The sequence below is a fragment of the Enhydra lutris genome, unplaced genomic scaffold, assembly GCF_002288905.1.
Source record: "Enhydra lutris kenyoni isolate GAN:26980312 unplaced genomic scaffold, ASM228890v2 scaffoldscaffold63, whole genome shotgun sequence".
Taxonomy (NCBI): Eukaryota; Metazoa; Chordata; class Mammalia; order Carnivora; family Mustelidae; genus Enhydra; species Enhydra lutris.
The window spans coordinates 10,097,890-10,114,581 of record NW_019154147.1 but is presented as its reverse complement, the minus strand read 5'-3'; the positions used below and the strand labels follow the sequence as shown (position 1 = coordinate 10,114,581).

General features: G+C 52.5%; 1 protein-coding gene across 3 annotated transcripts in view; it reads left to right on the top strand.

The window, feature by feature from the left end:
- Positions 1-1,120: 1,120 nt before the first annotated feature.
- LOC111158763 (ATPase sarcoplasmic/endoplasmic reticulum Ca2+ transporting 3) overlaps positions 1,121-16,692 on the top strand; it is a 23,472-nt gene continuing 7,900 nt past the window's right edge. For 2 of the 3 annotated variants that reach the window (XM_022521019.1, XM_022521018.1), the window contains exons 1-16: positions 1,121-1,171; positions 1,439-1,521; positions 2,989-3,093; positions 3,267-3,405; positions 3,689-3,769; positions 3,864-3,949; positions 5,441-5,905; positions 7,530-7,618; positions 7,789-7,891; positions 9,267-9,398; positions 9,776-9,901; positions 11,079-11,297; positions 11,418-11,753; positions 13,502-13,722; positions 14,649-14,851; positions 15,425-15,510. In XM_022521019.1, coding sequence (XP_022376727.1) covers positions 3,052-3,093; positions 3,267-3,405; positions 3,689-3,769; positions 3,864-3,949; positions 5,441-5,905; positions 7,530-7,618; positions 7,789-7,891; positions 9,267-9,398; positions 9,776-9,901; positions 11,079-11,297; positions 11,418-11,753; positions 13,502-13,722; positions 14,649-14,851; positions 15,425-15,510 — 2,328 coding nt within the window. In that variant the 5' untranslated portion in view covers positions 1,121-1,171; positions 1,439-1,521; positions 2,989-3,051. The remainder of the gene's footprint in view (positions 1,172-1,438; positions 1,522-2,988; positions 3,094-3,266; positions 3,406-3,688; positions 3,770-3,863; positions 3,950-5,440; positions 5,906-7,529; positions 7,619-7,788; positions 7,892-9,266; positions 9,399-9,775; positions 9,902-11,078; positions 11,298-11,417; positions 11,754-13,501; positions 13,723-14,648; positions 14,852-15,424; positions 15,511-16,692) is intronic. The other variant, XM_022521017.1, reaches the window with a different exon arrangement.

Here is a 16,692-nt window from a genome sequence, read left to right as displayed (position 1 = left end):
GAGGCTCAGAGTCTGCATTGCTGACAAGCTCCCAAGTGATGCCAATGCTGCTGGCCTGGAAACTGTGCTCAGCAGCAGGGCTCAGGTAGGCTCAGTCTGAGAGGCGCCCCAGACAGGCCTCAGCAGGACCTAAGCTCAGCCTACGGAGAGAGAGGCCCATTGGAATCCACCCTTTGAGGCCCAGCTCCTGCCTCTTCCCATAGACCTGCCTGTTTGCTGTATGATCTTGTTCAAGTCATGTTTCCACCCTGGATCTCAGTTCTTGCAGCTGTGAAACAGGGTGAACACCTGCCCTGTCATCCTTTGGGCTGTTGGGAAGGAAGATTCAAAGACTTCAGGTACCCAGGTAGCCCACTTTGTCTGGAATAAAAAGTGCTTCAGGAAATGTAAGAGATACAAATAGAGCTTGTAAAGTGACAACAGGTCCTGGTGGTGTTTGGGAACATCATTCCTCAGAATGTTCTGTGGGTTGCAGACTGGACATATGGGATGGGGCTTGCCCCAAGTAGAGGGGCTGGGAGGGGACAAGTTGAGACTCAACCTCCAGGAACTGAACCATGGCAGGTTAGACCCTGCCTGGGATGCTGGCTGCTGAGGTCGTGTCAGAGGGAACCCCCACGTAGGGCGGGGCTCAGCAGGCTGGCCTGGCCATGCTGTAGACCTTACCTCGGTGCTCCTGGAGGAGCAGGTATGTCAGAGGTAGCCTGGACTGATGTTCTCAATTTGAGGGAGGGACTCCCTTGCTATGGCCACATGGGGCCTTGAATAGGATTGTGCAGCCATTTGAGAAAGAGCACTACAGGGGAGCTGTCAACTTACTGTGATCTCAGGGGTCCCGTCTCACCTCCAGTTTGCTTCATTACTCCTCTGTACATGGGGGAGGGACTAGAAGGGCCCTCCTGGCTCTGGTCTTGTCAGGCCATACCAGATCTTCCTTAATCAGGGTGGGATGAAGTGAGTGGAAGAATGGAAGCCTCTGGGCTCAGACCATCCATTCTGTGACCTCAGAGAGCTGTGGGAGCATGTCTAGACCATTATGATGGTCCGGGTAGGCACAGCTGGGAGAGACTACTGAGACTCCTCCATGGTCCTACTGCATAATTCAGTTATCTCTTGTCTCCTCATGGCTCCTGTGGCTGCCTGGATCCTGCAGAGCTCCCAACTGAGGAAGGTGAGTCTTGGGCCAGGGGGGCTGCAAGGCCTTGAGCCATTTACTCTCGGGTTGTGTCCCTCCCTCTCCCCAACAGAGTGAGGATTTGCTGACACGCACACCCTCCCCGACCAGTATCACCCACCTATGCCTCTAAGGCCTCAGGCTCTTGCTCTTTGAATGGTAGGGAGGGAGTGGGCCAGGTAGTCTCCTAGGTGGTCCCAGCTCTGAATGAGGGTAGGTCAGTTGGTAAGGAACCCAAGGTTTACATGGTGCTCCGATTCTCAGGGAAGTCCCTGTGGGAGCTGGTCCTGGAACAGTTTGAGGATCTCCTGGTGCGCATCCTGCTGTTGGCTGCCCTGGTCTCCTTCGTAAGTAAGGCCCCATCGCACAGCATCAGAAAGCCTGGAAGGGAAAGCCAGGTTGGGGCAGTGCTCAGAGGCCCAGACTCTGAACCAGAGGTCTGTTCTCTCAGCCATGGACATCCCTGGGCCTCTACCCATCCCCTTCCTTGCTCAGACTTCAGCTTCCCTTGCCTGAACCCTCAAAGCCTGCCCCCTACACACTGGACCGCTCCCATCTGTCCCCTTCCACTCTGGCTGTCAGAGTGAGCTTTCAGAAGCACATGTATGATCTCTACCCCTCCCCATCTTAGGGCAAGCTTTCTCAACCACAGCACTGTTGACATTTTGGACAAGATAATTCTTTGTCTGGAGGTTGTCCTATGAGCTCGGGAATATTTAGAAGCATTCAGAAGCATTCCGGACCTCTACCCACCAATGCCAGTGGTACTGCCCAGTTGTGACAGTCTAAAGTCTCCAGATATTGCCAAATTATCCCTCGTGGAGAGCCCCTTCCATGGCTCCCAGTGCCCCACGGAAGAATTCGGGTCTTAACCTCTTACAGCTTGTTTGTGGCTGCTCTCCTTTTGCCCTTCCCCCATTCTTACTGCCTGAACCCCTCCTGGACCTTGCTTGGCCATGGGGAGGTGGAACAGTACTTGTCACTGATGGCTGAGCAGAAATCGAAGGTAATGCAGGGAAATGGCCACTCTGAGAGTGGATGCAGTTCCTGCTCTTGGCCCTGTGCCCAGCAGGGCTTGGGGAGGAGACCTCATGTTGGTGACATGGAGTGCAGGGAAGCAGGGGCCCAGCCAGCTGTGTCTGGCCTTCCTGGCAACTGTTCTTGTGGAAACTGATGACTCTTACAGAGATAAAAGCCTGTTGGTGCAAGTGCCTTATAACAGCTTAGCTAAAATGGTGTCAGCACCCCTCCACAGTTTGATGGACACTCTGAGACCTGTGGAACGGAGTGAGAAGTACCCACTTGGGCCAAGAGGTGGGAACAGGACTTTAACCAGGTATTCTACCTCCAGGCCTGGGCTCTGGCTGGAGTTATGCCTCTCTGGCCAATGGACTTCAAAATGAGCCTGTAGCAGGAGCATGTGTTAGCATTTGCTAACACACAGACTGCTGGGCCTCACCCCAAAGTTTCTGACACAGGAAGACTGGGACAGACCCCGAGAATTGCATTTTTAGCAAGTTCCCAGGGGATACTGCGGTTGCCAGTCTGGCATCAAACTTGGAAAACCACAACTAGGCAGAGAGACCTCCAGCTGTACAACTGCCCCACATCCTGAAAGTTGGCTGGGTGGGGTGTGAATGGTGGCAGTCACTACCTACAGATAAGCCAAGGCCTCAGTGCAGCCTTCTCCCAGCCCAGGCCTCCCCAGGGCTATCTCTTCCAAGGCAGGAGGCAGCAGACGCAGGGTATAAAGGAAATAGGGAGCAGCCCCTGGGCCACAGAAGAGTCCCAGCTCACCAGCTCTGACTCCATAGGTCCTGGCCTGCTTCGAAGAGGGCGAAGAAACCACAACAGCCTTCGTGGAGCCCCTGGTCATCATGCTGATCCTTGTGGCCAATGCTATCGTGGGCGTATGGCAGGTGGGAGGCACAGAGGTGGGCCTGGGCCTTCAGGTGTCCTGGCTGTTCCATGTGACCGCCACTTGGTGTTAAGAGTCCTGCAGCTCCATCCCGGGCCCCAGGGGTGTCATTCCAAGGGGTCAGCCTGCAAGGGCCAGTGAGAGCAGACTACCTACCTGCCTCCTGTTCTATAGGAACGCAATGCTGAGAGTGCCATTGAGGCCTTGAAGGAGTATGAGCCTGAGATGGGCAAGGTGATCCGCTCAGACCGCAAAGGTGTGCAGAGGGTCCGCGCCCGGGACATCGTCCCTGGAGACATCGTAGAAGTGGCAGGTACACTGGGGGTGTCTTTCCATTATGTGATGCTGGTGAGCCCTTCCCTCTCTGTACTCCCAACTTTCTGGCTATATACACAGAGCAGGGAGCTGTGGGATCCTTCCAAAGCTCTTCGGCCCAAACCTTGTTGGACAGATAAGGACACTGTGAGCGAAGGAGCAGCATCTATCTCTGGGATCACAGCCTAGGCCCCTACCTCTCACCCTTGGTTCCTGGCAGTCCTCCTGGCTCTGCCAAGGGGTGGTGCCCAAAGCCACACTCAGCCACTCTCTCTCCGCAGTGGGAGACAAAGTACCCGCTGACCTCCGCCTCATCAAGATCAAGTCCACCACCCTGAGAGTGGACCAGTCCATCCTGACAGGTGAGGCCCAGAGGCCAGCACGGAGCAGGGCTGAGCAGGTCCAGGCATGGGGGTGTCTTCATGTAGGGTTTCCGATTTCTGATTCCATGACCAGGTGAATCCGTGTCTGTCACCAAGCACACAGATGCCATCCTAGATCCCAGAGCTGTGAACCAGGACAAGAAGAACATGCTATTCTCTGTAAGTTCCTGAGATGGCTAGGGCCTTTGTCTGGACACCGATAATAAAAATTTTAACATTCAATCAGTTAAACCCTACAAGAATGAACCTCATCAATTATTGACAATATGTACAAATTTATAGTACTGGTTACAGCTTGTGTTTACTCAAGGCTGTGTGCCTGCGACGGTTCTAAGCCCTTTACGTATATTTAGTCCTCACGGTGCTTTTAAGATAAATACTCTTGTTATTTGCATTTTCCAGGTCACACAGCCAGTGAATGGTAGAGCTGGGATGTGAACTCAGACATTCTGACTCCAGAGCTTTTCCTCTTACCCGCTAGGCTTATCCTGCTTCAAGCTGGAGAGGGACAGAGCTAGCCTATAATCACCCAATGGAGATTCCTCTAGTGATAAGGGTTGCCAAAGTGGTGGAGTCCATTTCTCAGATGGGAAAACCAGCCCAGCGCTGGTGGGCATGATAGGCCTCTGGGGCCTCAGAGAGAGCACTGATGCTTACAAGCTGCCCAGAAACAGCCTGAAGCTGAACACGGAAGCCACAAGGATGGGTCAGGCCATTTGGCTGTGGCCCAGGGCACCAAGTTATAAGGCTAGAAAACCTCCCCAGAAGCGGACAGAAGTGGAGAAAGCAATATTCACCCAGAGTTCTTAAGGAGACCCCCCTGCCTAGATGTATGGAAGCCTTAGACGAGCTGCTTTGAAGTGGGGAGGGGCTCCACAAGGCAAGATCAAGCATCAGCAGCTGTCCCTAGGCAGCTCTCTAAGGAAGACGCTCTGGCCAACTGCAGATTATTTCCTTAGCTGAGGGACCTGCAAGTGGGCGGAGGCATGGGGGAGTGGAAGTTTCGTTGCTCGGGACAAAAGAAGAGAAGCTGAGGTTACGAGAGGTCCCTACCTTTTCTCCAGCCTCAGCACAGGGCACCTTTCTGAAGGGCACCACGTCATTAGCTTCCTCTGAGCAGCTCCTTTCTTGAACCATTTTATAGAAGAGGACACAGGCTCAAGACTAAGTAGCCTTTTTACCGGGACTTAGGGATTTTACGCGGGCCTTGGGAGCGGATGGACTTAAGCTCAGATTTTCTGGATTCTTCAGCAAATATTTACAGATCATTTACCTAGGATCACAGTCAGCCTGGCACTCCCATGTGGCCACGTTGGCTTTTTACAAATCACATTTTTATAGGTTGGTATTGTGCCGTGCTAGTCGGTCACATAGTCTGTATTGGTCCAGTGCTTCGTGTGCCAGGCCTCATGATAGGCACCGGGGATACAGTGCTGAACCAAGTCCTTGCCTTCGTGGAGCTAACACTGTCGTGGGGATGACAGCCACGGCTTAGCACTAGATAGCTTCATAACCTGGGAGCATTAAGTGACATGGAGAAAAAACAAGCCAAGTAGGGGGATAGGAATGCTATGGTAGCCTGAAGAGGTCAAGGGGTCCCAGGCCCCTGCTGGGATGCTAAGCAGCCCTCCTTGTCTCTCCGTTGGCCAGGGCACCAACATTGCATCGGGGAAGGCCCTGGGCGTGGCAGTGGCCACAGGCCTGCACACAGAGCTGGGGAAGATCAGGAGCCAGATGGTGGCAGTGGAGCCAGAGCGGACGCCACTGCAGCACAAGCTGGATGAGTTTGGGCGGCAACTGTCCCATGCCATTTCTGTGATCTGTGTGGCTGTGTGGGTCATCAACATTGGCCACTTTGCCGACCCGGCCCATGGTGGCTCCTGGCTCCGTGGCGCCGTCTACTACTTCAAGATTGCCGTGGCCCTGGCGGTGGCCGCCATCCCTGAGGGCCTCCCGGCTGTTATCACTACATGCCTGGCTCTGGGCACACGGCGTATGGCACGCAAGAATGCCATTGTGCGGAGCCTGCCGTCTGTGGAGACCCTGGGCTGCACCTCCGTCATCTGCTCTGACAAGACAGGCACCCTCACCACCAACCAGATGTCTGTGTGCCGGGTGAGTGGCTGCAGCCAGCTTGGGGTCCCGCTGGTGTTGCTGTGTGATGCTCAGCAGGCTGAACTCCTTCTGGGGGCTGCCCCCGACTCCTTTTTGGCAGGGGATGGAGGAGAGAACCTGTGGGCTGCCCGCAAGGTGGGGAGCAGATCCAGTTTTTCATGGGGCAGAGCAGCAAGGTCCGGCCAGATGTGTATCACTAGGACCCAGATGTCACTGTATGGCCCTGGCAGGTCATTGTCTGTCTGTGAACCTCAGTTTCTTCATCTGAAGTTTGGGTATGCAAGCTTGGACAGACAACCATAAAGGATACTGCAGAGGGTCAACTACAGCCTTGGCATCTGAGCCAAGCTGGGCCTGGACCCAACCAAGTTCTGTCCCACTCCTCCATCACTCCACAGTCAATGCCCATCACCAGTCACCAGACATGCCAGCTCCAGTGACCTGGGCAGGGCTGGGAAAGGAATTATTCATTTCCTGGCCTTCAATCCCAGATCCTGGGCTTGTTGCCTGTATGTTCCAGGCATTCTGGCTGAAACTCCAGTAGGCCTATGGGGCAGAGGGGTGAGTGGGTAGTGGTGAATGCTGTGGGTTTCCCACCCCTCTTAGAGTCCCCAGTCATTCTTCTCCCACCTCTGCTCCCATGATCTGCCCACTGGGAAACTCAGACTTTGTATCCAAAACCTTGAAGCCCAAAACCTTGGGGAAGGGGAAGGAAGCCCTGCCACAGGGGAAGGGACACAAGCAAGTTTTATATTCTGCGTCCCCTGACCTGTAAAATCTCTAGGAGGACTTCACTGGAACAGAGTGTCCCTTCATTGAAATAAAGGTTTGAAAAACATACTACAGGGAAGTTGTAGAGGCCTTACTTCCTGGGAGGGGGGCCAAAGAAACTTGACTTCTCAGGAGGTATGCTGGCTGGAGGGCTACTCCCTATTCCCCTCAGAAGTAGGGAGGGGAGCACGAGAAAAGGGACATTTGTTGAGCATCTACCGTGTGCTGAGCTGGCCATTGACTTGGAAATGTACACCAAGGCAATTTCTAGGAAACAAGAATTATCTCCTTGGTAAAGCTGGCTTCCGGGCAAGAAAATGGGCCACCCTGGGAGGGGTAAACCCCTGACGCTGAGGTGCACAGGTTGGGGCTGGGTGACCCAGCAGGCCCTGTAGGCAAGAGCTCGCTGTCTGAGAACACCTCTGGCCAGGAGTCTGTGTCTCAGAGCAGTATGTGGGTTTCCACCCTTAGAGGCCAGGAACTCATCCTTTCAAGGGGAAAAGAGGGGCAGCTGTACTCAGATCCCACTCTCTTCTCCTGTTACCTGTAGAGAAACTAACGCTCAGGTGCTCAGCCAGGAGTCACATAATAAAATGGTTAAGGATCCAGGCTTCCTACCCCATGTCAGGGCTCTATCCAGGATACTGAAGAATCTGCCATATACCCCTCAGGGGTCCAGAGCAGAGGCCCTGCCTTGGCCTGAACCCGACTCTTCCAGACCTTGGCAGGAGGGAAGGCCAGCAGCTTCTTTAGGGGCCCAGAGGATCCCACCTTGGGTCAGGCTTTATTCAGACTGGCTGCCCAAAGAGGAGAGAGGTGAGGGCTTGCCTAAGCATGCCTCTGTGCTCCCCAGATGTTCGTGGTAGCTGAGGCTGAAGCGGGCTCCTGCCGTTTGCACGAGTTCACCATCTCAGGCACCACTTATGCCCCGGAGGGTGAAGTGTGAGTGCTGGGCAAGGGGGTGCAGGTGGGCAGGGTTCCCCGGTGACCTGGGCTACACCAGAGAGCTCAGAGAGCTGTGAGTGGGCAAGGCTTCCTGGGGTGGGATCGAGAGGCCATGCACCTCCCAGGGATGGGGCCAAATGCCCTTGTACCAAGACCCAGCCCCACAGGAGGCAGGCGGAGCGGCTCGTGCGCTGTGGGCAGTTCGATGGGCTGGTGGAGCTGGCGACGATCTGTGCCCTGTGCAATGACTCAGCGCTGGACTACAATGAGGTGGGACCCAGCTCTCTTCTGTGACCTCACTAGTGCCCAGGTACCCAGGACAGACCCTTCTCCCAGAGTCTCAAATCTCCCAGGGTTGGCAGTCCCTGCCCCTTTGGAGTGCCACACCCCAGGAACACTGCCACCCCTGAATACCCCCACTGCCCCTCCTTTTGCACACTGGCTTTGAAGCTGTGCCCTAGGGCTCTTGGGCTGTGGCAGACTAATGTAAGGGACTATAGTGCCAGGGTGTCTAGAGGAAGAGATTTGGGAAATAGGACTAGGGAGGGTGTTTAAAGTAGAAGACACAGCCCAGGAAAGGCCCACAAGTCATAACCTGATGTGATGCAGGCAGTGAATGCCCTTACCTGCTGCTGGAGCAGTGGAATGGAACATGCATGAAGATACTCCTGCCTGGGGAAAGGACTTGACCAGACCAAATCACATTCCATAATAAACTGAAGGCAGTAGACAGCCACCAAGCAGTTTTGAGCAGGGAAGTGATATGGTCAGAACTGCATTAACAAAAGATCACCTGAGCTTCTGTGTGGAGGATGAAACAGATGGGGCAAGACTGGATTCAGGAGCCCCTGTGTGGTCCTCCAGGTCAGAGAGTTGTTAGCTAGGGCTTCAGGGAAAGGGAAGGAAGCTTGGGTTAGAGATTTAGGATGGGACTTGGTGACTAGTTAGATGAAAGAGAGAGAGGGTACCTCCTGGTTGCTGTCCTGGCTGGGACAGTCACTGGAGTGGCAAATATAGGGAGAAGGGGAGGTGACTTGAGGCTCACTAAGGAACCAAGTCCAACAGGCAACCATTAGATATGTGGGCTTGGAGTTCAAGGGAAATGTCACTGCCAGGCTGGGCACTGGAAGTCAAGCACATGAAAAGTGGGGAAGCAGGGGATATATGAGGCCTCAGGGAGAAAAGGTGGGAGAGAAGGAGCAGGGCCTGGACAGCAGAGTCTAGAAAGAAGAATGTGGGGCATCTGGGGAAGGAGGCTGAGAAGGAGCCTGCAGAGAGTGAGGTGGATGGCAGGAAGGATCCATGTTTACTGATGCCTGGGTGGGCAGGGGGGCGGCGTGGTCAGAAGGGAAGGGAAGTCTCAGTGTCAGACACTACCCAGACCCCATGTCATCTGGACTGGGAAGGGCCCCACTGGCTTGGTGCAAAGGAGGTTAGAAGTAACTGTGGTCTCCCATCCAAGTACTAACCAGGCCTGACCCTGCTTAGCTTTCGAGATCAGACGAGATCGGGCGCGTTCAGGGTGGTATGGCCGTAGACAGTGGTAAAGGGAGCTCCAGGGGTCAGGGAGTGAGTGGGAGGTAAGGCTTGGGGGTCCCCTGGAGGAGACCCTGCTATTCACACCCTGTATTCTGGGCCCCACCAGGCTAAGGGCGTGTATGAGAAGGTGGGAGAGGCCACGGAGACGGCTCTGACTTGCCTGGTGGAGAAAATGAATGTGTTTGACACCAACCTACAGGCCCTATCGCTGGTGGAGCGAGCCAGCGCCTGCAATGCGGTGAGCAGAGTGAGGGCTCCAGCCACAGGCCTCGTAGCTGGGCTTCTGGGCATCTAGAGAAGAAAGAGAAAAGGACAAGGTCTTGGGAGGTCTCTGGGAGGAGGACGGACCTCAGACCCTAATAAGACTTGGCTAGAGAGAAAAGAAAGGAAAAGACTGAGTGTGGGCAAGGACCCAGAGTTGGGAAGTGCACAGCATGGTCAGGAAGTGACAACCTTGTGGCATTTCTTAGGCTGAAGAGGGAGATGGGGGCTCAAACGTCAGGGTGAGAGAAGGGATAGACACCATCCCACAGGCTCTTTTCCAGGCAGCTGGAAAGAAAACAGTTAGGGTTCCTGGTTCTGCCCCTCACATCCTGACCCTTCTGACCCCTATAGGTCATCAAGCAGCTGATGCGGAAGGAGTTTACTTTGGAGTTCTCCCGAGACAGGAAGTCCATGTCCGTATACTGCATACCTACTAGCCCTGGCCTGGCGGCCCAGGGCAGCAAGATGTTTGTGAAGGTGGGACCTGCCTAACCGGCCTGGGGCTTCTGTGCATGAGGAGTCCCTGGGAGATCTGATCTTCAATCCTCTGAAGAGCTAGTGACTACAATTATGGGGGACAGAGGGAGGTGTGAGGCCCATTGTCAAAGCAGTGAATCTGGAACGAGGGTGGTCAGCCCGCCATGGGGAACTGGGAACAGGATCCAGTCTTGGTGGAGATAAAGCCAGAGCCAGGCACCAAGGCCTGCCACTCACCATGGTCCCAGCTCTAGACTGAGAGGCACTGCTTGTCACATGACTTTGGGGTCTCCTGTGCTCCTCCATGGGCCTCAGTCTCCCCATCTGAATGGCAAGGTTAAGCTGGAAGGTCTCAGAAGCCTTTCACCTCTGAATGGGGTATTGAGGTAGTTGGTGCCCATCTTTGGTGCTACATGTTCTGGAAACTGAGTCCTAGGGAGGGCAGTTTCTCATCTAGACTTCTGCCCATCGCGGGGCCTCTCACTGCTTTTCATCCTGAAGTAGGAATGACAGCCCTAACTTCACATTGAAATGGAGGTTTTAACCCCTTTTGAAATGAAAAGGCTTCTGTATTGGGATCTCAGGCCACTTTGAAAACTTAGCATTTGGGGTGCCCTTTGGAGGAGAGGGAGGAGGCATTGATGGAGGGTTCAGAAGCTATTCCCAAGGTGAGAATAGGAGCAAGACCCCAAGGTGAGACTCCAAGGCTGCTGAGGAACCTGTCACCCCCAAGAATACCTTCCCAGAGCCACACCTTCAGCATGGCTCTATTTCTGGTCCTCAGGCAGGGCTCAGCCTGCCTCCCATTGCTGAGTCCCCTACAGAATTAGGATCCCAGCAGTACTGGATTGGCAGGGTGGCAGTGTCTGTAGGAGGGCTGCCAATTCTATCCCCACCTCCCCAAATGCTGCAGCAGACCTTCTCAGCCTTGAGTTGGTAGGGGGAGGGTGCCATCCAATGGTCAGCCACAACCCCCATTCCTTTTGGGTTTCCTCACAGTGAGGTCCCCTTGGTTCTCACTCTGAACTTTCAAAGAATGGAATCTGGCCCTTATCTCACTTTGTGTCCTCTTGGATGGCCTTTTCCCATTCCTGGGCCTCAACTTCCTCAGTTGGGCAAGAGGGGAAGGAAGGGGTCCTGACTGACAGAGTTGCCTCTCCCCTCCCCCATGATACAGGGGGCTCCTGAGAGTGTGATTGAGCGCTGCAGCTCAGTCCGAGTGGGAAGCCACACGGTACCCCTGAATGCCACCTCCAGGGAGCAAATCCTGGCCAAGATTCGGGACTGGGGCTCAGGCTCAGACACATTGCGCTGCCTGGCGCTGGCCACTCGGGATGCACCCCCACGGAAGGAGGATATGCAGCTGGACGACTGCAGCAAGTTTGTGCAGTACGAGGTGGGTGGCCGGGCAGAGCCCCTGGGCTGGGAGCTGTGTGTCTCCCTCCCTGCAAAGGCTGGGCAGGTAGAAGGTTGAGCATGGGCCCAGATCCCACTTGCATCTGCCCCCTCCCTACAGACGGACCTGACTTTTGTGGGCTGCGTGGGCATGCTGGACCCCCCAAGGCCTGAGGTGGCTGCTTGCATCGCACGCTGCCACCAAGCTGGCATCCGTGTGGTCATGATCACAGGGGACAACAAAGGCACAGCTGTGGCCATCTGCCGCCGGCTTGGCATCTTCGGGGACACAGAGGACGTGGTAGGGAAGGCCTACACAGGTCGCGAGTTCGATGACCTCAGCCCTGAGCAGCAGCGCCATGCCTGTCGCACAGCATGCTGTTTTGCCCGTGTAGAACCCGTGCACAAGTCCCGGATCATAGAGAACCTACAGTCCTTTAACGAGATCACTGCCATGGTGAGGCCACAAGATGGGAGCCTAGTGGAGGTGGGGAGGTGTGGAGGGAACCCTGGCCATGGAGCTTAGCAAGAGCAACCCATACAACCTCTGCCTCTGATTCATTCTTATTTTTTCAAACATTTGATTACCAAAAAATCTCAAACACAGAAAGAAATGAAAAAATAGTTTTATAGCAAACACCTATAATATCTATGATCTAGATTCTACAAGTAACATTCTATTTGCTTTGCAAATACCTATCCATCTATCCAAACTTAATCCATCTTTTCTTAAATAAATTTCAAAGTAAGTTGCAGATGTCAGTACACTTCGCCTTCACATAATTTAGAATGCATGCTCTAGAGAGTAGCATTTTTTTTGTGGTTCTACTTTTTTTCCTTTTTGAGGCAAAACTTACATGCAATAAAATGCACAATCTTGAGCATATCATTCATTTGATGTGTTTTGATAAATGCAGACACACCTTTGCATGTCATCCAAACCCTTATCAGGATGAGGAACATTACTACGGACACAAGAAGTTCCTTCATGTACCTTCCCCATCGGGCTCCCCTCTCACAACAGGCCATTTTTTCACCATAAATTGCCTGTCCTAGATTTTCATATGAATGGGATCATATAGTATGCACTCTTGTGTCTGGCTTTTTTCTTCTGAAATTTATCATGTTTTTTGGGTTATCAGTAGATGACTGCTTTTTTATCATTAGTAGCATTCCACCATGTAAATATAACCACAATTTATCCATTCACCTTTGGATGGACCTTTTGTTTGGGCCCAGTTTTTGTCTCATTCTTGATTACAGACCTATTTGCAACACTGATTTGATTCTTGACCCCAGTCTCACTCCTGACCTGGCCTCTGTTGACCTTCACCCCCACTCCTTCATCTTGACTTTAATGTTAACCTGTGACCCAGTCTTGATCTTGACACTGAGTTGGTCATCAATCTTGACTACAGTTGTAACCTGGTTCTTGACTTTATTTTTGACCTTCATGTTGACTTGGTTCCTGACCTTGAACTTGACCATCTTAATCTGATTTTTACTTTGAGCTCAACCCTGTTATGGGCTGCAGTCTTGACCTGCACCCTGACCTAATCCTTGACATTGATCTTGACCCCTAACCCAATATTTTATGTAGACCTCAACTTTAAATGGCCTCTAATCTTGACCTTGACTGCATCTCCAACCTTGACTGTGACATCACTCCTGATGTGGACCATAACCTTGATTTGGCATCCGATTTTGACTTGAACTTTACCTTAGTCTAATTTTTAGTTTTGAACCTGAATCCAGTGTTGACCTTGACCTTCACCTTGGCTCCAAACTTTACCTTAGCTATCACACCTACCTGGTCCTTTACATGAGCCACAGCCTAGACCTCATCCTTGACTTAACCTTAATTTTGTCCTTAACCTCAATTTCATCTTCTATACCACATCCAACCTGAATTTCATCTCCACCATCATCAGAGATCCACCTTCTTTCCCAAGTCCACCTCACCAAGAAGATGAGAACATTCAAACTGATCTCCTCTTCAAAATTGTGCTGGTCTGCAACCCTTGCCTTCCCTTAAGCCTCATCCCCAGCCCAATCTCTAAGTTCATATTCAACCTCACCATTTTTCTATTCAGCTGTCTGCTTCCTTGGGGTCATCTCCTGGGTTTGGGAATAGGCTTAGTTGAGGGGATTCAAGAAAGGAGAGTGAAGTTCCTTAGGCATGATCCTACCTAACTTGGCCCCTAGACTGGAGACGGGGTGAATGATGCCCCAGCTCTGAAGAAAGCAGAGATTGGTATTGCCATGGGCTCTGGCACAGCTGTGGCCAAGTCGGCAGCCGAGATGGTGCTATCAGATGACAACTTTGCCTCCATCGTGGCTGCAGTGGAGGAGGGCCGGGCCATCTACAACAACATGAAGCAATTCATCCGCTACCTCATCTCCTCCAATGTAGGCGAGGTTGTCTGGTGAGGCCCTGTATTTCCTCTTCCCAGCCCTCTGGACGAGCTCTAGGTCACCAAGGGAAATGCCTGATCCTGGGATGGGGCTATAGGGATGGAGGGACACATATCCTGCTCTGGCTGGGGCCTTCTAGGATCTCACCTCAAGGAGGGCAGGGGCAGGAGCTCCTCATCATTCCTCCAGAGGCCTTGGTGTACGTATTCCAGCCCCCAAGGAGGTGCCAAAAAAGTCCCCTATCATCCCTCTAGCCATGACTCCTACATTCAGAGTTGGCAAGATGTGAGAACTAGCAGCTCTTCAGGGCGGTAATGTGTTTACATGTGTACATGATTGTGTGCACACAGCTGAGTGTGAGCATGATGTGTGTGTACCCAAGTGAAAAGTGTGTGTACACATGTGCATGTGTGCTTTTGTGAATCTTTGGGCATACGTATAAGCACAGAGGATTTGTGCCAGTATATAATTTGTACATTCTTGGGTTCATATGTGAGAGATGCCTATGGGGAATGGTGAGCACATGTTTGCCTGGACATATGTGAATTCTGCGATCTCTATATATCCAGATAAGCATCTAGGTACTTGTGTTTGTGTGATTGTGTAGCCTGTGCTAAGTTTTGCTCCTGTCTGAAAAAAACAAAAAAACAAAAAAAACCCTGTGTATGTACTTAGGCATGTGTTGTCCACATGCATACATGCCCTAAAGGAGTTATGGCCTAAAGAGGAGAGGCCTAAAGAGCAGATTTGTCCAGGCTCCAGAGCTGAGATTGGGAGCAGGAGTGACTGAGTGTGGCAGGACCATGCACACACATCAGAACTAGCAAAGTGAGATGGGGCTCCTGTGGAGACAGTAGGTGAGCTTCCCAGCCTGGGGTATGAGTAGGAGCAGGACCCTCCAGTTGGTGGGGACTAGAGCCTATGACTCTGGTTCCAGCATCTTCCTCACGGCAATTCTGGGCCTCCCGGAAGCCCTGATCCCTGTGCAGCTGCTCTGGGTGAACCTGGTGACAGATGGTCTACCTGCCACAGCCCTGGGCTTCAACCCACCAGACCTGGACATCATGGAGAAGCTGCCAAGAAACCCTCGTGAGGCCCTTATCAGTGGCTGGCTCTTTTTTCGATATCTGGCTATTGGAGGTGAGTGGGGCCCTCAGTGGAGTTTCTTGAGAGTTTCTATCATTTAGGCTTGCAAAATACAGATAGTATGACTGAGCCTAGCTTATGCCAAGAGAAATTGTGGACTCATCCAATGGGAAAGACTAGTGCATGCCTCAGGTATGGCTGGATCCAGGCCTCAGTATTGTTGGCACATTTTGGATCTGCCTCAACTCCGTGCTTAGGCACGTGCCCCTTGGAGTGGAAGGATGGCTGCTGCAGCTGTAGCCCTCATGTTTACTCCATTATAACCAAATTCAACAGAAGAGAGAGCTATCCCTCAGTAATATGATAAAAGTCTCAGGCCCGTTCTTGGCCCACATTGGGTCACCTGCTTATCTCCTAGCTAATCACCATGGCCAGGGGTGTGGCAGATGCTGATTGCCAATCAGGGCCCACCATTGTTACTAGGGACAGGTGCTTGCAAACCACGGGGCTCAGAGAGGGAGAAGGTGGTTCCCTGACAGAAATTCAGGTGATTATTAGGAAGGGGAAATGGTTGCCAGAAAACCACAGCTAGCCACTATAGCCAGTTTCCTCCTGTCCTCCTTGCAGTGTACGTGGGCCTGGCCACGGTGGCTGCCGCCACCTGGTGGTTCCTTTATGATGCCGAGGGACCTCACGTCACCTTCTACCAACTGGTAAGCAAGGACGGCCAGGGACCATGTTGGGATTATTTCTGAGGTAGAACTCACAGCCCAAGTAGTTGTTGGAGTTCCAGGGGAAAGGCATCTGTAACCCCATGGTTGGCCATGACTGTCCCTCCCTACCCCCATACACATACATAGACATCCACCATCTAAGGAGCTGATCTCAGAAGCCACTGGAAACTACTAGAGATAGCAACCCAGCTCCTGAGCCAGAGAAGTGGTTACTCCTTCTCCCATTCATTTGGTTAGGGGGTTAGCAAGGGGCGTAACTGTGCAGAAGTATCTTACCTTTGTCAGGGAACCCCTGATAAATTGAGGGGTGTAAATAATTGAGGGCTCAGAAATATGAACCCCTGAAAGGTAAAACTTCAGGCAGAGGGTCGAAGAAAGGGGACTGAGAGTGGGAAGAAGGAATCTGCCAGGCTCCTCCTCCACCTCTGTAACAACATGCTTCTCAAGAAAGGGATCCACTGACCTCTTAAAGTCACCTGGTTAGCAGGTGCCCACAACAGAGCTAGCTTAGCTCAGTATAGCTCTAGAAGCAAGCAAGGAGACCCCTCAGCAGCTGTCTGTCAGTCTGTCCCTCTGTCTGGGCATTTCCTTTTTTTATTTTTAAAGATTTATTTATTTATTTGAGAGGGAGAGAATAAACATGGGGTAGAGAGGAAGAGGGGAAGGGAAAAAGAATCCAAGCAGACTCCATGCTGAGTACAGAGCCCAATGCGGGGGTAGATCTCACAATGCTGAGATCACAACCTGAGCCAAAACCAAGTTGGGCACTTAACTGACTACGCCACCTGGGCACTGCTGCCTGGGCATCTCCTTTACCTCAAAGAATGTTTGCACCAAATCTAGCAAAGCCAGTTGTGAATTTTTCATTTAAAGCTGAGAGCTGCAGGAATTTAGGATCTTCTTCCTCTGAGTGTACCTGTCTTTGTTACCTTCTTGTAGATAGAAGAGCTCAAAGGGGGTACCTGACCCTTTGCCATGTCACTGGCTGTCGTCCCTGGGAGGCTCTGTGATTGCGGGCATTACTGCAGTATTCCCATCTAGGTACAGTTAGCTCAGGGACACTTTCCTGGTACCCACTAGCCCTCAAGCATGTGGGCTCTCTGTCCTGGCAGCAGTGCAGAGCACAGGCCCACACTCTCATCCCAAAGGCTGATGCCCCCC